This window comes from Aethalodelphis obliquidens, unplaced genomic scaffold (genome assembly GCF_003676395.1).
Source record: "Aethalodelphis obliquidens isolate GAN/ISIS:26980383/991018 unplaced genomic scaffold, ASM367639v1 scaffold83, whole genome shotgun sequence".
NCBI lineage: Eukaryota > Metazoa > Chordata > Mammalia > Artiodactyla > Delphinidae > Aethalodelphis > Aethalodelphis obliquidens.
Window position 1 is genome coordinate 4140031 of NW_020838027.1, and position 19471 is coordinate 4159501.

Sequence of the window (19471 nt, forward strand, 5' to 3'; positions counted from 1 at the left end):
GAGAGAGAGGGAGAGAGAGGGAGAGAGAGGGAGAGAGAAAGAGCCTCAGGGCGGCCAGAGCAGAGCCCTCGTTCTCCTGGCCTTGCTGTGCAGGGCCTGCTGTTTCGCCGCATCCCTGCAGGTGCTGAACAGAATCGCCGACGGTCAGCATTGCCCACCCCGATCCCACAGCGGTCCCCTGGGGTAGGGATAGTGGGGTGATGACAGCGATGCTGCTGGTGGGTGTCATGGGTTGTTTACCGAGAACCAGGCCCTGTTCTCTTAGTTGCATCCTCAGAAGTACGCTATGAGAGTCTAATTATTATCCTCATGTGTAGGTGGAAAAATGGAGGCTCAGAGAGGTCAGGTAACTTGCCCACCTTCACGCAGCTGGTAGGTGGTAAGGTCACCAGCCTCCGTGGCCTCCACCTTCCAGTGCTTGGAGCTGCTTGGCCCAAACCCTTCCCACCTCCTTTTGGGGAATCCTCCTAAGTGTGTGTCTCGAATGCTCCTATCCTTTCTTGGAGACATTTCTTTAGAAGTCACCTAGCCATTTAGATCATATGTCCCGTGTCTTGGGGGAATCATCATGGTGCTGCCTGGAACAGGGAGGAACACGTCGTAACTCGATCAGAACGGGTCCCTGCTCAGCTAATTGCCTCTCACTCTGGGGGGCGGGTTCTTATTAAGTCACACACACTTTAGCTTTCCAGGTGGGCAGCTGAGGGTGGAGAGAGACCCTCACCCCTGAGCACACCTTCAGCACCAACATAGAGCTTGTCGGCGTTTTTTGACCAAGAGATTCAGAGATATGGGAGAGATCGTTACTTTGTATTTTATTTTTGCAAATAGCGGTTCCCCCACTGGATGGTGGGGACATTTACATACATCTTTGTATTCTCCTGATATCCCCACGTGCATGCATGTTGATGCATTTCTATTTACGTATTTATGGACAGTTGCAATCTTGATCATAGCACGTGCTCATGAAGCCTGATTTTATTTTTGCCCCCTCCCTCAAGTAAATATCGTGAATCTATCCATCCAGTTCCGTAGCCAAAAGTTGAAGGTTTCCAGAGATGGCTGAATGGGCTGGATGGAACTTTCCACAGGTGAGTGTGGAGGTTAGTTAACAAGAGCTAGTACAAGGACACGACCCTTCAGATGTTTTATTCAGGTGTTTTTCTCTCTGCCATTTCCCCTACCAGCAGAGAGGGGGTGTCCCTGGGTGTGGTCTTGGGGCAGCCCCTGAGGCCATGCAGAACTGCTCGATGGAGAGAGATGTCTTGTGACTTTGCTGCCTGGGGGAAGCCGTGCTGTGTTCTAGTGTCTCTTCCTTATTCTTTTCCTTGAGAGTCGTTTTTACTCCAGAGCCTTAAGTAAAAAGCCAGTTAGAGCCGGAAGGCCCCGAGAAGATTAGCCAGCCTACCTTCTTCCAACTTTTTGGACCTAAACCATAAAGGAAGAAATACATTTTATAAAGCAATTCAGGATAACTGTCAGTATACGTCAAATCGATACAAATGTTTCTTAAGACAGTATTGACTCTCACTGCTTGCATTACTTCCTGATACTTTCTATGCTAACATTTTGTTCAACTCAACAACAACAAAAAATGCTGGTCACCACCTACAAACGAATTTCATGACCCTGTACTGAGTTGCAGGTGGAGGTTAGAAAAACTAGTTAGTTCGCTGCTCTAGCTCTACCCTCCTCATAGATAACTGGGACTCCAAGGGGCTGGGAGGGAGGAAGTGACTCGCCCAGGGTCCCACGGGCTGGACCTGGCTTTGTGGGAGAGTCGGGCAGTTGTCGGGGCCCTAGAGGGGGTCACTGCCCTGCTGCTCAGCAGCGCCAGCCTAGCTTCCCTGGCCCTGCCGGTGCTGCCCAGAGGCTGCCGTGTTCATGCAGCCCTTGCTCCCCAGTTCTGGGGGGCGGGGCAGGGGACAGTGTCCCTCGGCATTTTCCCACAAAACGAGAAGGGAGGTACGATCCTCTCAGCAACCCCAGGACCATCCATCCACACGCCCTGACTGCCAGGATTAATTCATTTGCTGGAAGTGGGAGTTGGGTTTGCAGGCAGCGGGATGCAAAGATAGGTGTGTGTGGGCTCTGCTTCCTGGGCTGAGGCCTGGGGCAGGGGGGCCGGGGATCCCCTCCTGCCCTGCCCTTCCCTGCCAGCTGCTCCCACCCGGGGCCTGTGTGGGCCCAGGGCCACGGGCTGGCTGCTGCCTCTGCATTGTGAATGTCCCCGGGGGGAGCTAACGAGGTTACTGGGCAGAGAAACACTCCTGTGTGACCCCATGCGAAGAGACCTACAGCAGAGCGGGAGGCAGGGAGGCTGGCTTCGTCACTGTCCGGGGACAGAGAAGAGGCTCTGGACGAGTTAGAACACAGCAGGCTTTGGGTGGAATGGCGTAATATATATACATCCCTCGAGAGGTGGAGATGGTGCGTGGGTTAAGAACAGAAGACCATGGAGAAAGACAGACAGACGGCCAGGCCTGCTGTGTTCGTGGGATTCGGCCAGGAGGGGAAGGGTGTGTGCCAGGTTGAGCAACCCAGCGCAGTTTCTGAGGACGCCACTGACCTGATGTGGACAGTGGGGTCACTGATAGAAGTGCGTCCTTGGACTATGTTGATAGAATAGCAAGAGGGGGAGATAGTAGGTTGAACTGTTTCTGTAGGTTAAACGCGGTGCTTATGCTGGGAATGGAGGTGTGACCCACGTCTTCCCTCTACAGCGATCCCCCTCCCTCCAACTTTCCACTTCTACATGCAGTGAATTCACTGCGATGATGGCAAAACTAGAGAGAACCCTTTGTGGAAGATGCTCTCCACTCCGGGGCTGCGGTCAGGATCAGGGACAAAGCTCTCGCCTCTTTCACCTATCAGCACAGGACAGGGGGAGGGCAGTGGAGACTCAGGCAGCTTGGTTTCTCATCCACGACGTTAAGGTACTGATTGTACACAGCTTCCGTGGCTGACGGCTGTATCACACAGGCTGTAACGAGTCAGGTCCTGGCCGTGTCGGCAGGTGGGAGCCCTTAGCAGCAGGAGCAGGGCTAAGGGGTGTGTATCCTTACCTCCCTGCCATGGACAGCGGTGGCCGATTTGGTTGCCGGCCCTTCTGGGGGACACCCCCCCGCCCCAGAAGAAACTGGTGTTTGGGCTCCCAGGCTGGTACATAAAAGCATCCTCTGTAGTTGCTCTTGGAGAAATGGAAAATGAGGGGGTTCGAGCCCATCCAATGTATCATCGTTTTTCCACTTGTCTCTAGCAAACCACTCTTTTTTTTCCTCAGCAAGAAAATGGGATCTTCAGCCCTCAAAGCCATAAAGTCTAAAGCAAGTCCTTCCTCTGATTAGGACGGCTAATAGTGGGAGTATGATTGGCTTCCTGTCCTCTCTTCTAACGTTCTGAGGGCCCTTGACGCTGGGTAGAAGTGGGGAATTGTGTGAAACTTGCCCCCCAGCACCCGCCCCCCATGGCTGCTTCTCCCACTTTTCTTGCATGGCCCATGGGATCTTAGTTCCCCAACCAGGGATTGAACCCGGGCCCCCTGCAGTGGAAGCATGGAGTCTTAACCACTGGACCACCGGAGAAGTCCCGTCCTTTTCTTTTTTTTTCAATCAAATCATCTCTTTTGTTCTGAGCCGTCTCAGTCCTTGATGCCTGTCCAGAGAGCATGGCAGAGTCACGTCAGGGCTGTCGTCCTTCCTAAGATTCACCTGCTCGTACTTGCCCCTCCTTCGAACGTGTGGAGCCCTTGGCTCGTGTCGCTTGTGTGGCACGTGGGTTATCTTGTCTGTACTGGTCTCAGACCTCCCTGTTCTACTCGGTCTCCTCCTTTTAAATCTGGAACCGCCACGGTCACGGGCAAATAAATGAAGGGCATCTCGTGAAGGAAAGACTTAGGAGAGGGTGCGTCCGCGGGGGTCCTGACCTTCCGCCTCTCGTCCTCGCAGACTTCAAGTTCGCCATGTACCCGCCGTCGATGATCGCAACTGGAAGCGTGGGAGCCGCCATCTGCGGGCTCCAGCAGGACGAGGATGTGAGCTCGCTCACGGGCGACGCCCTGGTGGACCTTCTGGCCAAGATCACCAACACCGACGTGGTAGGTGGCCCCCGTCCATCCCCTTGGCTGTGACCAGACCTCTCTTTCCTCAGCTCGGGGAGAGAGACAGTTGGTTCAGTGGGGAGGTGGCCGAGGTTCTTTGTCTGTTGGTTTCTGTTTTCTGAGATCGGCACCCGCGGTCATACAGAATTCAGCAGGTGAGGCCCCACATGCCATCAAACAGAGAAAAGAGCTTCGCAAGCAGAGACGAGGGGGGAGGGAGGGCTGCTGACCAGTTTCCTGTGTGGCCCGGGCTTCCCCATGGGTCTGACTTGTCGCCTGTTGCCTGTTTCCATTTATGTACAATCCGCGGCCTCTCCTCCGGCGTGGAGCCTTCTCGCCTGCTCACGGGCGCTGAGGCTGGCAGGCAGGGCCCGAGCGAGCCCCTCCTGCACCTCAGGGCTTGGGAGACGGAGGGGCCCCCCGCCGTCAGGAGGCGTCCACCTCCACAGACCTCTCCACCCCGCCTGCCTCTCACTTCCCTTTAGTTCAACGTGATGACGGATTAAAAAGCGCTTTAAAAAGAGTTAAGTGCCGTACAAATGCAAGGAACTATTATTAGCTATAGATTTTTCCATTCTGGGTGCCCTGTGGACAGTGCAGAGGCTGGAACTCTGGTTGCCAGCATTTGGAGCTCCTTAGAAGAAGAGAGGTTTGGGGGACAGCCCAGGGGCCAGGGAGGCTCTGATTCAGCTAGCTGGAAATCGTGGTCCTGAGAAGGTTGATTCTGCGAGGTCAGAGAGGGGGAGAAGCCGGGGTCACCGGCCTGGGACCAGAACCTGGGGGCTCTGACGCCCAGCCTGGGAACCCTGCATTCCTCCCTCGCCGCAGCTCCTGGGATCTTTTTGTTTGAAAAAGGCCTTTGGTTTAAAGCCACTCGAGAGAGGGGTGTCAGCTCTGAGGCCCCTCTCAAGTCACCATGGAGAGACTCAAGAATGCAGGGGAACTTTGTGATGACCCCCTCTAGATGGTCAGGGGGATTCTGAATGCCCTGCTGTGGGCATATATTGACTTATAAGGGATAATGTGGTTTACAGGCCTGGGGCCAGTGCCCCCACCAGGGATGCTGGGCAAAAGGGTAGATGTCAGCACGCCTAAGACTGCAGTTGGCTGGCCTCCCCCCCGACCCCCCCCAGATTTTGCCTCGGCCTTCATTACCATCTCAAGGACGTGGCACAGGGAGGGGTTCTCCTCTGAAACAGTTCTTAGAGATGCTTTTCAAACGCTGGCTGCAAACAGGCTTCCGAAGCGTGGTTTCCAAAATGTAGATGGAAAAGACCCTCCAGTGCAGCTTCCTGGGAGGAATGCTCTTCGAATCCTCTAGAGGCAAATCTTGGACGGAACTTAGCATTTATAGAAATGATATGCTTCCCTCCTTTTCTGAATATCTTCTATTGAGGCTGCCTTGCCAAAAGGACTCCCAACCCGCTGAAGACCAGCCCCTCCTCGACCCCCGGGGACAAAAATGTCAGTGACAAGTGTTTGATTCCCCCCACCCCACCCCCCGCCAGCATAGTAACCTCCTTCGGATATTTCTAGATGTGCCCTGATGGGCCGATTGTCCCACGGGGTCTCCAGCTCTCTCCCGCATCTCTCTGTCACCCGTTACTGTAGGCTTCAGATGGACAGAGGTCGCTCCTGGGGTGCCAGGGGAGCTCGTGGGCTGTGCCTTGCTTTTCAAGTCCGCAAACTAGTCTCTCGTTTCATATGGGAGACGCTGCTTGCCCCTGTCAGATACTATGTAGCCAGGCCATCCTGGTCGCTGTCAGACTGGGTCAACTAGACGCAAAGCTGGTTTAGAGGTTCCTTCTAAAAGTCGCCAGCTGTTGGACGTGCACACATCTGCCTCATTCTCACCAGTCGGCCCCGGGTTAAACGTTTTAATGTGAAAAACCAAGCATGCATGTACCCGTTTCAGAGAACAGTTGGAGAGCTCAGGAAGTTCCCAGCTTACCTCGGGTCCCCAGAGCCGCATCCCACTCTCCCTGGGGACGTCCTCGGTGCCTCAGCTATTGTGTGTGCCGGACGTCGGGCGCTAAGTCCTCCCACCCATCAGCCTGTGTTCTCCGGAGAGCTCTCGGGCAGGCTGTCACCTTGTGAGCAAGGCCCACGAACAAGCGAGGCACAGACAGCGTGGAAGAAGGTGGGGGGTGGGCGGCACACGGAAAATAAAAGATGAGGTTCCTGTCACCAAGGAACGTAGCGATTGTATGGCGAATCCACGGTAAAGCACGTAAAACCCCAGCAAATGAAGATCAAATGAGTGGATGCTAAGCGGGTGTTTGGAACTAGACGTGCAGTAGGAAATCAGCCCTCGGGAAGGAGCTCTCCGGGCCTGACGTAAAATGCAGAGTAGAAGCCATCACTTGGTGGTTGAAAATGGCCTTGGGATGGAGAAAGAAACTGTGGTATGTGCATGCCATGGGACATTATTCAACCTTAAAAAGAAATGAGATTCCGATACATGCTACACTGTGAATGAGCCTTGGACGTGTTCAGTGAAATAAGCCAGACACAGACAAATATCGTGGGATGCCGCTTACATGAGGTCCCGAGGCCCCTAGACGTCGTCAAATCCATAGAGACAGAAAGTGGAATAGAGGTTCCCAGGGCCCAGCGGGTGGGGGAGTGATTGTGTAATGGGGATGGAGTTTCCGTTTGGGAAGAAAAGTCCTGGAGAGGGTGGTGGTCTCACGACACAGTGAATGTACTCAGAGCTGACGCTGTACACTTAAAACTGATGAAGACGCTCAGGGCTGGGTGGCGTATATATTGCTACAACAAAAAGTTGTAGATACCCACATAGACGTAAAATGTCCTTGGGCCACACTGAAGTGCCCAGGGGTTTGCGTTGAGCCCCCCTCCCACAGGGAAGCCCAGTGCCCAGACCACCTTCTGCCCTATGGGCCCTGGTGCACGGGCAGATAAGAATCGGGACGTGCCGGCCTTTGACCCCAGAGTCCCTACAGTTGTGTGCTAGCCCCGTGCCCCTTGCCCCTCGCACCTAGAGACCTGGGCCAGCTGACGGTGTCCTTTTTCCGTCGATTGTCAGAGATATGACTGTAGAAAGAGGATCCCCTCTTTCTCCCCTGAGACAGCCAGAGCCATCTCTCCGGCTCTCTGGCCGGCGGCAGGGAGCTTTGATGGGAGGGACCCACGCGGCCCTGAGAAAGCTGCTCTCTGTTGTTCGCTCTGGTTGTCAAAATAAACCGGAACGCTTCATTCCAAAGAGAAAGCTGAGTGAGAAGCCTGACAGTTTTACAGGGAATGAAAGTCTCAGAGGGTGGTGTATTTTAAGTCCTCTTTCCTTCTACTCCTAAGTGTTGCTAAAAACAGACACCAGCCAGAGAGGCCATTCTGGCCTTGGGGGAATGTCTACCGGGGCTTCCGTTGCCAAGGGTCCGCTTGCGAAGGGGGGGACCGACTGGGCCACTTCCCTGGCAGAATCGGGGTTCCTCTTCCGTCCCCTCGGCATCCTGCTGGAGCTTGGTGCCAGCCTTTATCTCCCTGTTCACTTGTATATAGACTCTTTTGAACGAGGCCCAACTTTGACTCAGCCTTTTCTCCAGATCCCCTGGCAGAGTCATTGGGGAATGATGGAGGGAGGGCGGGGGAGGAAGGAAGGGGGACAAAGGCTGGGCAGGTGGGTTTCAAGTATGTTTCTAGTGCTTTGGTCTCCCCAGGTCTTTTGGAAAAGCTAGATAGGTCTTAACATTAACAATATGTCAGGGTCCCCTGAGTTTTACCTGACTTTATCTTAGAGCAAGTCACTTTGTTTTCACGTGACACCATTTTCCTAAGTCACTAATGAACAAGTAGAATTGGGGCTCACGGGCCATGAAGATGGGAAGTTACTGGAAGGTATTTAACAGGACAGGTATAGATGGGAGTCGTCCTGTCATTACATGTATCCTTTTCTACCTAGATTACACCAAAACTCTCTGTTGCCTTCTTTTTTCTTTTTTTTAAAGCCTTTATTGAATTTGTTACAATATTGCTTCTGTTTTATGTCTTGGTTTTGGGGCCAGGAGGCCTGTGGGATCTTACCTCCCTGACCAGGGATCGAACCCACATCCCCTGCATTGGAAGGCTAAGTCTTAACCACTGGACCGCCAGGGAAGTCCCTTGAATTCTTAACTATTGCCCAGGAAGATTCCAGGCCATCCCTCCCCTAGGGTCATCCGCAGCGCCAGGGAAGACTCGATAGTGACTGCATGTCAGAACCCCAGGGTCCCCACCCTTGCCTTGGTCCCCGGAGCCCTCACAGCACACCTTCTCTTGAAGGCCCCCGTGTCCCCCAGACTGTCCTTTGTGCCCCGAACAGGGCCTGTGGTCAGAAGCCCGCAGGAGAGTCGCTGGATGGGAAGCCGGGGGCGGGACGGCAGAGGAAACAGAAACGGAGACCGATGCTTCCCGCCCCTGCTTGAGCTCGAGTTTTGCCGCGGGCCTCATTTGGTATTCAAGGAAATAAGCCCAACAGGCTGTGAAGAAAGGAAGAATGAGATAGTTTCCTAAGTTGTCTGTGCCTGAGTTGGCCGCGGGTCTGGGGCTCATTCAGCCCTTTGTGCCCCTGTTGAGTGCAGTGCGTGTGTGGTGACAATGCCGTGATGCAGTGACACTGGAGGCTGATGGTAGCAGTTCCGCAGCCCATTCAGAGGGCCGAGGAGGGTGCGGGGCGCGGGGCTGGAGCCAGCACGCGGAGGAAGTCGGGCCGGGGAAGGAGCCGGGCATCACAAATGCCGCTGTCAGGGCTGCGGGCCGGGGGTGGGGGGGGGAGGGGCCGAGCATCCTCGGGCTGGAGGCCTGCCCGACCCCCAGCACTGGAGTGCCACCTGTCCAGGCTGACAGACGAGCATTATGGCTCTCCCTCTAAGCAGCTTAATTTGGGGCATCTCGGCACAATGGCTGGTGCTTCTGGAGGCTGCGGAGAAGCAGAGGGCCCGGAGCCCCGGCGCTTGCCGTGCGCGCAGCATCTTTTCATGGGAGGCGCTGTCGGGGGGTTTTCCAGGCCACTTGGGCTGTGTCTCCCTTTCTCGGAGATTCTCTGCTCTGTCTTTCCTTAGAGCCCGGAAGAGGCGGAGAGGTGCACAGGGAAGACAGTTCTGGAATTGGAGTCTCGCCCTTTGAAGGCCAGGGATCGTTTTTAACTAGGTGTGATTGGGGGAGGAGCCAGCTTCCGGTCGGCTCCCTAGCTGTGAAGTGGGCGCAGCTGGCTGTTGGATCTCCAAAAGCCCCCCAGAGCCCCCAGTTCTCAGATCCTGTAAGGATCTGTGTGTGTCGCCTTAGAACTCCGCCCGTGGACACATGGCCATCACTCTCTCCAGCTTTGCTTTGGGTTCCCTTCAGGCTCTGCAACTTGTCCCCCCTTCTGTTTCCTTCTCTGGGCTTGGCCTCCTCCCTTCGTCCAGATCACCCCTCCCACCCCAGTCCCCCCGGCGCTCTCCTACCCACTCGGGAGACTGGGAGCCCCTCCGGCAAGACTGGGGCCGGGTGGATTGGGTGGAGGGGCGTGTCTGCTGAGGTAGGGGCACCAGCCCGCCCTCCCTCGGACCTCACTTTCCACCAGCTCACAGGAAATCCACACGCTCTTGGGACGCCCAAGAAGGACTCCTGCAATCCTAAAGGAAGGTTTAAAATGCAGGGAGTGAGCTCTGTTTCCAGGAAGAGGGATGCCGATTTCCTTCCTGCCACTGTCCGAGTAGAACGTGCAACATCCTTTATGCAAGACAAGCTCTTGCCCTTAAGTAGGTTTTCATCTAGCCGAGAGCGAGAGGTCCCCGCAGTTGAAACTCAGATTAGGACAGTCAAGTCATGAAGCAGTGGAACCAGGGGAGGGTTAGACGGAGACCCCAGAGCGCTTCCCAGCAATGAGGGACACCATTGGTCCACCGAGAGCTTTAGCGTCCTGCTGTCACAGCTGAGCCTATGGGCTTCAGGGTCCCTCGTTTCTGGGGGAACTGCCATACTCGTCCCTTTTCCCTTGGAGTAAGAGATATCAAAGAGGAAGAGCTGGCCATAGTCAGGAATGATTTAGATTGAAATTCAAGTGGGACTGGAAAAATCAAGAAAGGAGAGTTTGTGTTTAATGTGAACTCTTTCTTCATTTTATTCGGGAAAGCTGTTTTTGGCTGGAAGTTACATAAATATGACATTCGACGCCTGTGTTCTCTTGAAGTCCCGTAGAAGTCACTGCCCAGTGTGCCAGCCCTCCCTGTAGGCCTTTCTCAGAACTGTTCCTTTAGGGTCTAAGGCTGCTGGGAGGGAAATCTAAATACCGGGAACAGTAGGAACATGGGTGACCCAAAGGGAGACTGCCCGTGGCCCCGAATCAAATTCTTTAGCTCTCCAGAGCCCGGTCTCCCCGTTTGGAGGACCATCCATTCTGGCTGCTGGTGTGGCTAAGGCAGTGATGGTCACGGCATCCTGAGTTTGTCGTATTATTGGGGTGGCAGATGTGCTGACCCAGAAATAGAGCCTTGGGGAAGGAAAGTCGGACAGGATTGGCCAGGAGCTTCCTCAGGGACAAGCCAGAGGAGTTTTGACTCTCGCCAGTTTTTACGTTGTTAACCTTGTTGTTTAAGATTAATTGTTTGAGATCATAAGGCTTTCGGGTCCTCTAGTGCCTTCCGCTGAAATGCAGGTGCCCTTAGAAGCATCCTGCCTTTAGCCTTCACCACAGAGCACCTTCGTGAGTGGTGAGGGACCAGAAGCACGGCCACTGCAGGACGGGCCTTGGAGGAGGAGTGCTGGACGGGCAGAGCAGGCAGTGGGCGAGGCCCGTCAGCTTCTAATTCACCAGTTAGGGGGTCAGGCAGGTTAGAGGACATGACCAGGCGAGGCCACAGGCCAGTCTGAGAAACGTTGTTGGGTCCTCAGTGGCCAGTCCCTGGCTCTTTCTCATTGGGGACGGAGAGCTCTGGGCCGGGGTACGTCTGCCCTGCCGGACGCTCCATCCACTGTGCCCGCTGCACTGCCCGCCTCACCTGTCCTGAGCAAATGCTCGTTCGTATCTCGTTTCAAAGAAATCTCAGGAATTCTTTCACAGTCCAGGATGGACTTCTTTCTGTTCGTAATAAATGATTGTCGTGTGTTGAACTTAGCACTTTGTCCAAATGATCGCAGTTGGTCCTCCGTCTGTGAGCGTTTCCTGAGCCTTATTTTACAAGTGGGGAAACTGAGGTCAGAGAAGGAAGATAACTTAGCGGCTGCCTGCAAGTCTGGTGGGGCGACAGCAAATACCCCTGCCTTCTAGTCACTCTTAGTTCATTGCAGGTGAAATTTCATCTCTGCCCTTAGTGCTCGGTCTGCCATTGCTCCCGATCTTGAATTTCATACAAAGCTGAAATGGATGAGAGACGAGAAAGGAATGGAAACGGTGTTCCTGAGAACCCCAACTTTATTTTTAGATCTTGGGAAAATAGAGATAACGCTTTGGTGCTCGGCAGACAGTAACCGCTGGGTAGTTGCACGGTGAAACAAGCACAAGGGAAACGTACATTAAACTGTGGAAAGACCCAGGCAGAGTGGATTTAACCTATTCCATGTGTCTGTGCTGCTCACGAGGGCACAGGAAAGCAGGCTTGCCAGGGAGAGATGTTGGGAAATAGCTCCTAAGAGCAATTTCTTCAGCTCACCTCCCACTTGCTACTACCAACCACCATCCCTCCCTAGTGACACCCACGAATCGCCGCTGTGTCCCACGCCACCCAGCTAACAGAAACATCTGCCTGAGATCAACACATGGTGCATCTTCCCTACCAAATATAGACTAATATCAAAGCAATGCTGCAGGGATTTTTTTGCCTATTCCCAAATTAGACGGCTCAAGTGTCCAGAATTTTGAAAACATCTCTGTGTTGTATTTTTATGAGAGTTAAGGGAACGGTAAATAAGCGAAAAACAGATTGCTTGTTTTTAAGCGGTTCCGCAGTCGCTGTGAGGATCAGTGTAGTTCAGTCCATTCTCTTATCTATCCCTGGGGTGGTCTAGTGTGGTCACACTGTCTGTACGGCTGGCCTTCCCCTTTTCCTTCTCACCTCCCGGTGTCCCCAAGCGGGAAGCATCTCCTTGGCCCTTCGATTACCAGGCACCGTGTGGCCACAAACAGCTGCTCATCTTGGCCAGTGGTGCCCAGGTCCTGTGCATACACTTCACCTGGGCTTCTGCTAAAATGCAGATTCTGATCTGACTGGTCTGGAGAGGAATGAGGTTCTGCATTTCTTTTTTCTTTCTTTAATTAATTAATTAGGCTGCATCGGGTCTTAGTCGTGGCCCTCGGGATCTTTCATCGCAGCACACAGGCTTGTCTCTGGTTTTGGCGTGTGGGCTCCGGAGCACGGGCTCAGTAGTTGCGGCACCGTGGGCTTAGCTGCCCCGCGGCCTGTGGGATCTTAGTTCCCCGACCAGGGCTCAAACCCGCGTCCCCTGCATTGGAAGGTGGATGCTTAACCACTGGACCACCAGGGAAGTCCTAGGTTCTGCATTTCTAACAAGCTCCCGGATGGTGCTGATGCTGCCGGCCCGTGGACCCCACTTGGAGTGGTGAGGTTCCGGCACCGGAAGGATGCATCTCCTGTACATTTCAGCTTTCTTTCTGCTGGAAAGCGAGCGCAGACTCAGGCGGGGCTTGAATCATGTGTGTTCTCTTCGTCAGTTGCTCTGCGTACTGTTGCCTTTGCTAACAGCTCTGGTCTGGACCGTTCTTCCTCTAGGATTGCCTCAAAGCCTGCCAGGAGCAGATTGAGGTGGTGCTGCTAAACAGCCTGCAGCAGTACCGTCAGGACCAGGGCGACGGATCCAAGTCGGAGGACGAGCTGGACCAAGCCAGCACCCCTACAGACGTGCGGGATATTGACCTGTGAGGATGTCGGGCAGGCCGAATGGGAGAGAAGCGTCCAATCTGCTCTCTCCTTCTCTCTGGTTGTGTTTTGTTCTCTTAATGTTTTAGGATGAAACTTAAAAAAAAAAAAAAAAAACCTGCCCCCACCTAGATCATATTGAAAGATCTTTTAGAAGTGAGAGATAAAGGTCCTATAAACACGGAATCAGTAACAGCATCTGGTGCCTATTTGAAGTACAACAGAAGGGAATCCCGTATATATGCGAACAGTTATTATTGTTTGATGATGTTAAAAGTCATAGTAAAATGCTTACAGGAAAACCTGCAGAGTAGCTAGCGAAAATGTATGCCTGCACTATGGGAACAAATTAGAGACTTTTTTTTTTCCTGTTATGAACTAGCATGTATGTACCCCTGGTAGGATACTTTCGAGGAATTGCAGATGCCACTTATGGCAGGATTAGATTGCAAAGCAATGAACTCGAGAAGGAGTTAGAAATAAGGAGGGACAGGATGGGGAGGGAGTTACAAAATAATCTCAGTGCGATCGAACCGTTTTGGATGGAGAAGCGCCCTTCCTCCCGACCACCTGTTTGTTACTAAGTCAGGAGCGTTGCTGGGCCTCTCGTGACAGCTCTCGCTGTCTACAGTAGCTGCTACCTAAAAGAGGTGATGTTTGCCCGTTGGACACAGGTGATTGGATCCTGGGGTTTCACGTTTTTCGACATCTTGCTTCTTCTTCCAAACATGGTTCGTTGCAGACACCACCCAATTTTTATCGAAAAGGGGCAATCTAGCTACGGGCCATCCCCAAAACTCCTATGAGATGGAGGCAGATGGAGCCCGAGGGTGGGATCTGGAATGGAAACTTTTCTCCTGATGTGTTCAAGAGAGTAATGTGACCTTGGCATCCCTCATTAGGAAACAAACGAATTCTTTGGTGCTGATTGGCGTGTCTGGTCCACAGGTGAGCGTTTTGGTATAAACCATTCCATTCGAAAAGCACTTTGAAAAATTGTTCCCGAGGGATAGATGGGATGGTTTATGCAAATCATGCAGAGTAGATGCCTCCCTTCTCCTCCTGTGCCCCCTCCCCTCCTGCCCCCAGTTGGGTTGCTGTCCTGTATCTGACACTCTCTGGCATCCCCACCGGAACTCAAGACACACCCTCTTCCGCTGAAATCCCCATCACAACATTCCTAAAAACAAAGCTCTGTTACCATTTTGGTGGCACAGAAGGATCTTAATTCCCACCTCTATACTCCTCCTTTGGACATGGAAAAAAGCGTTATTGCTGGTGCAAAGACAGACAGCGGGTCATCAGTGTGGCATTTCGTTCCCGTTTCCGTTTTTTTGTTGATTTCATTGCAAGGTTGCATTCAGCGTACTTGAATTTTTTTTTCCTCTCCACGTCTTAGAGGCATTCAGTTAGCAGAGAGGTTGAAGCACCAACTTTTTTTTTTTTTGCACAATTATAATTGACAGGTAATGAAGCTATTAAAATATTTGCCTTTTTAAGTAAAAATAAAAAAAAAGATCAGAACAGGGCTACTCTGAAGAATTGTTTTATACACAGATTCTGCCTTGTTTCGTAGTATAAGGGTTTAAGATGGAGAAAAATCTAAGGGTCTCTTATTTTTCATTTTATTATGTTCAGTTTTTTATTATTTTTTTTTTTGCGCTGCTAAGAAGCTGAGATCATTCATTGTTATCCACGTTAACAGTACCTATAGCTGTAATGTTTCACCGAGTGTGCTGCTATATCTTGTAAACAATTTTATAATATATTATTTTCCCGCTTAAATTTCCAAGTCCTGAAGTAGATGGTTGAGATAGGAGTTCTTCGTACTGGAAAAGCCCTTCCATACATAGTTTGTTTTCTTCTGGTAGCGTATTCATGGATTTTTTTTTTTTTTTTTTCCTCTCTGGTCACATCCTTCAAAGACAGAGTATTCTTTACCTCAGGTGTACTGGACAAAATCAATAGCTACAAAAGAAAATGGTTCACATTTTTGTTCTCATAATACCTCACAACCGGACAGTTTCTGCTTGGGAGCCCATTAGTCAGGGAAGGCAGAAGGCGGGGAGGAGGCTGTGCGGCCCCTCCCAGGTGGCAGGTGGAGGATTTGGCCCCAGGGTGTCTCACGCCCAGGGACCTCTTCTGTGGTGAAGGTCATCAGGCTTCCATTCTGACTCTGGTATCCTCATCATGATGGAAAAAATGCAATTGAACCAAGGGATTTCCCCTCCCCCGCAAGGCTGACACTCAGCACAGAGGTTGATGCAGTGGAGTAGGTACCACGTGGGTACCAGCGATCAGGACACAGACTAGAGAATTCCAGCAGGCTATCTGGAGAGTCTCATCTTGCAGGCCTTTCTAAAGCAGGGCTCTCATCTGCTTTGGGTCCTTTCATCTGGAACGTTTCCCCTCTCTCTGGCCCCTTCCCGGATACGGGCAGCCCACGTTCAGGATGATCTCGGAGGGTTTCCTAGGTCTGAACCTGCAGCAGGTAGGGTTGCCACGGCAACTGCTCCCACCTGTCCGGCCTGCGGCAGGCAAGCGCAGCCAGGTCCTTGCTAAGTGGCACTAAATGGTTTTCAGGTTTTAGATCGTGCGTTGAATTGGCATGGTTGGAAAGATGGGTCAGATGAGTATTGGATTGGTGGTCGAAGGGAGGTAGGGAGGCTGCTTCTCTGCAGAGATATGCAGCCCCAGATGCGTCAGTCTCCCTTGAAGTGTGTGAGAAGGGTTCAGGACTTGGTGAGTTACATGACCCTGACATTCTAGGGATTCCTGGTGGGCCAGTGGGTGCTGTATCCTGAGGTTCTGGAGAGGAAGGCTGAGCAGCCTGTTTTATCGGGAGCACAGTTTGCACAGGCCACTCTTCTAGGCCCTGAGGGGTTCCACAGGATGGAGGAATGCATGGACCCTAGAGTTCTTGGGAGTCTTGGAACCTAAAGAGAAAGCCAGGTACAGATCCCTTGAACAGTGACCAGCCGCTAAGCTCAAAGGGAAGCAGCAAATGAGAGAACCTGACAAATAAGGAAACAGGCCAACAGACTCCCCCAGAGTCCTTCACTTTCCACTTTCCCTGGAGCCCCCAGGGGGCCGCTGGGGCCTTCTGGTTTTTTCTTCTTCCCAGCCCTGGAGCCCCCAGGGGGCCACTGGGGCCTTCCGGCTTTGTCTCCTTCCCATCCTCAGGGCCTAGTGTGATGGGAGGTGTAGGGTTGCTGGTGAGGAGCGCGCCAGGTAGTTTAGCTTTTCTGCCTGCTCTCTCCTTAACACAGAAGAAGGGATCCCGGCTTTGCTGAACTGGCTTATACCCGCTCCCTGGATTGGTTTCCTCGGTAGGAGTTTTTGTCCCAGAGGAGTTCACTTCTCCCCATGCATTTTTTTCCTCTTTCCTCCCGCTAAGAGGGTTCCAAACCTATTCTGGTCTTTTTCTACCTTGTTGTCTTTCTCTCTCTCCTTTACTTCCTCCTCTGTATGGTTTTTTTTGGTGGTTTTTTTTGGTTGTTTGTTTGTTTATGTTTTTCTCCATCAGTGGGAGCTAAGTTGTTCCCCTCACCTGCCAAATTTTGGCCAAATCCTACGGGGGAAAATCCTTGTATGCCAAAAATATATGCTAAGCATAATTCAGTTCCATGCGGGTTCATGACAGCCGAGAAGCCTGCAGGCGGGGGCAGGGCACCGATGCCCCAGCAGAACGCCCCCCCCCCAGGCTGAGAGAAGGGGCTTCTGTCCGGGGAGGCTGTCCTCTGGAACTGCCCCACCCCACTGAGCAGCCCACTGCGTCCCCCAGCCGGGTCCCTGTTGGGGCGTGTGCTGCAGCGGAGGCCCGGTTCGGCCTCCTTCAGCATGCGAGTCGGGCACGCGTGGCTCCGAGGGGACGCCACCTCGGCTGCAGGCATCGGGGGCTTCCCTTGCGAAGGGGCTGCGGACGGTAGCAGGATTGGATGACTTTCTCGAAGAGGGCAGGGGCATTTTCCCTCCACGGGCCACAGGGGTCAGGGCTGGGAGAAGAAATAGACTCGCACCTTATCTCATGTAAATAATTTTCTAGCTCAAGAAGAGAATATTGGTAGAGTGGAAATGGGAAGTAAGAATGGGGGGGAAATCTGAGTAAGCCAGCTGGCTTCTAAGCCAAAAGGATTCCTCTTTGTTTATCTTTGAGACAGTCCGACCCTGAGAATAGCTTTAAAAGGGAAATTACTGCTGAGACGGTAAAGTCCCCTTCAGCCAGCAGACACTCTGTAGCTTCGGGGCAGTTCCTGTCACCCGTTGGTACAAAATCGGGCCGGGAGATTCGAGAGGACGTGTATGGCTTCCTCATCCCACTTGGCTTTTCATGATTCTGGATTCTCAATGACCCAGAACCGTCACTTCAGCCAGGACCACCGTTCTGTATCCGTGTGTCTCTGCTTTTAGACTTGGCTGGGCTGTCAGACCCGATGCCTGGCTTAGGTTTCCAGAAGCCATCGGCAAACATACACACGCATGCTGGAGCTGCCGCATTTATCCCTTCGCCTGCAGCCTACTTTGGGGAAAAAAGTGCCTTACTGACTGTAGCCATTACAGTAGCCAGTGTATTTTGACAGGTGCCTATCCTTTAAAAAAAAAAAAGTTCTCGTGGTTTCTTTTGTTTTCTTTTTTAAATTGGTTGTATTTCTTACTGCTGGCCAGCTCTGAAGTCCCCGGCAGATCACCAGGCCATTGGATTTTTTCCATTATGTTCATTACCATGTACCTCAGATCTCTCTCTCTCTCTCTCTCTCTCTCTCTCAGTTACAGTTTCTCGTCTTGGACTTTCTTTTATTATTATTATAATTTTTTTTTTTTTGCTTTAAAATGAGTGTGATGCCATATCCCGTCAGTTTTATTCTCTCACCATGTACTCTGTAAGAGGTGTGGGTGTTTATTTGGTCGACATGCGAGCAAGTGCTGAAGTAGCATGATCAGTATACACGGAAGGTTTTTAGGAAGTATGGGAGAAAAATGTTGTATTGGCCATGATGGTGACATGGTATAGTCAAGCTGCCTTTTCAGAGGTCCTATCTGTTCAGTGTTAAGTGATTTTTAAAAATAATAACCTGTTTTTCTGACTAGCTTAAAGATGGATTTGAAAATGGTTTTGGATGCAATTAGGTTATGCTATTTGGACAATAAACTCACCTTGACCTAAATTCTCTGGCTCTTTTGACTTCTTTCTTGACCAGCAGTCCTCAGCGTGGAACACAACTTTCTTGCGTCAGGACTCTGTTGGCCGCAGTTGGTGCTGGGGTGAAATGCAAATCCTAACCTGGAGGGTCATCTCTGTGTGTCATTGCAGTGCAACCAATTGATGACCTTTTTTTTTTTTAACTTTTGGGTCACCCGTACAACCCTCTTAGAAACCAGAAGCCTCAGGCCACCTTCAGAAGGTGGGTCAGTCACTGCTGTCCTGACCAGACCTCAGGTGCTAATCTTCTGATTATTGCCAGCTACTCATTCCTGGGTGTGAGTATCTCCTGGCTTCCGAGGTGCTACCTCTAGATTTGGCGGGGAGGGGAGGGCGTGTCTCTGGAGAACCCAACCTCCGCAGCTTTTCCCGGTTGCCTGCAGCTCTTCCCGGCTCCCACCTGCTTCCTGACCCTCCCTCTCTGTATCCCTCCTGTGAGGACTGGACTCCCACTGCCTTGGTGGAAGGGTGGTGAGGTAGAGCCTGGGAAAGGGGTGGGAAAGTCCACACTTAAAAAAATTGCCCGTTGCTCCCCGACCTCAGCAACTCAGACTAGCCTCTTTCCCAAGAGTGATGAGTCATGCCCTTTTGATGTTACTATGAAAATTCATTTTCTCTGTAGTTCCCTGTCTCCTTCAAAGTCACTGAATGGATAAAGAAGATGTGGTACATATATGCAGTGGAATATTACTCAGCCGTAAAAAAGAATGAAGTGATGCCATTTACAGCAACATGGATGGACCTAGAGATTATCATACCAAGTGAAATAAGTCAGAAAAAGACAAATATCATATGATAACACTTACATGTGGAATCTAAAGAAATGATACAAATGAATTTATCTACAAAACAGAAACAGAAACTCACAGACTTAGAAAACAAACATGGTTACCAAAGGGGAAAGGTGGTAGGGAGGGATAAATTAGGAGGTTGGGATTAACATATACACGCTATATAAAACAGACAATCAACAAGGGCCTACTGTAGAGCACGGGGAACTCTACTCAATACTCCGTAATAACCTATATGGGAAAAGAATCTGAAAAAAGAAGAGTTACATGTATATGTATAACTGAATCACTTTGCTGTACACCTGAAACTAACACAACATTGTAAATCAACTGTACTCCAATATAAAATTTTTTTAAATGTGAAAATAAAAACATAAGTGAATTTCTGTGAGAGTTAAACAATGAAATATTAAAGGAAATAAAGCTACAGAGACACAAAATAATAACCTAGTTCCTAAGGAAAAACAAAAGTCACTGAAGGCTGTTTTCCAGTTTCATTCTGACCTGAGTTGCAAGTGGGCAGATA

The 19471-nt window shown here is 51.6% G+C and overlaps 1 protein-coding gene across 1 annotated transcript in view; it reads left to right on the forward strand.

The window, feature by feature from the left end:
- The window catches only part of CCND2 (cyclin D2), a 27912-nt gene extending 9793 nt beyond the window's left edge, over positions 1–18119 (forward strand). Inside the window, exons 4-5 of the mRNA XM_027093391.1 lie at positions 3948–4096; positions 12808–18119. Of these exons, the coding sequence (XP_026949192.1) occupies positions 3948–4096; positions 12808–12957 (299 nt within the window). The 3' untranslated portion in view covers positions 12958–18119. The remainder of the gene's footprint in view (positions 1–3947; positions 4097–12807) is intronic.
- The last annotated feature ends 1352 nt before the right edge of the window (positions 18120–19471 follow it).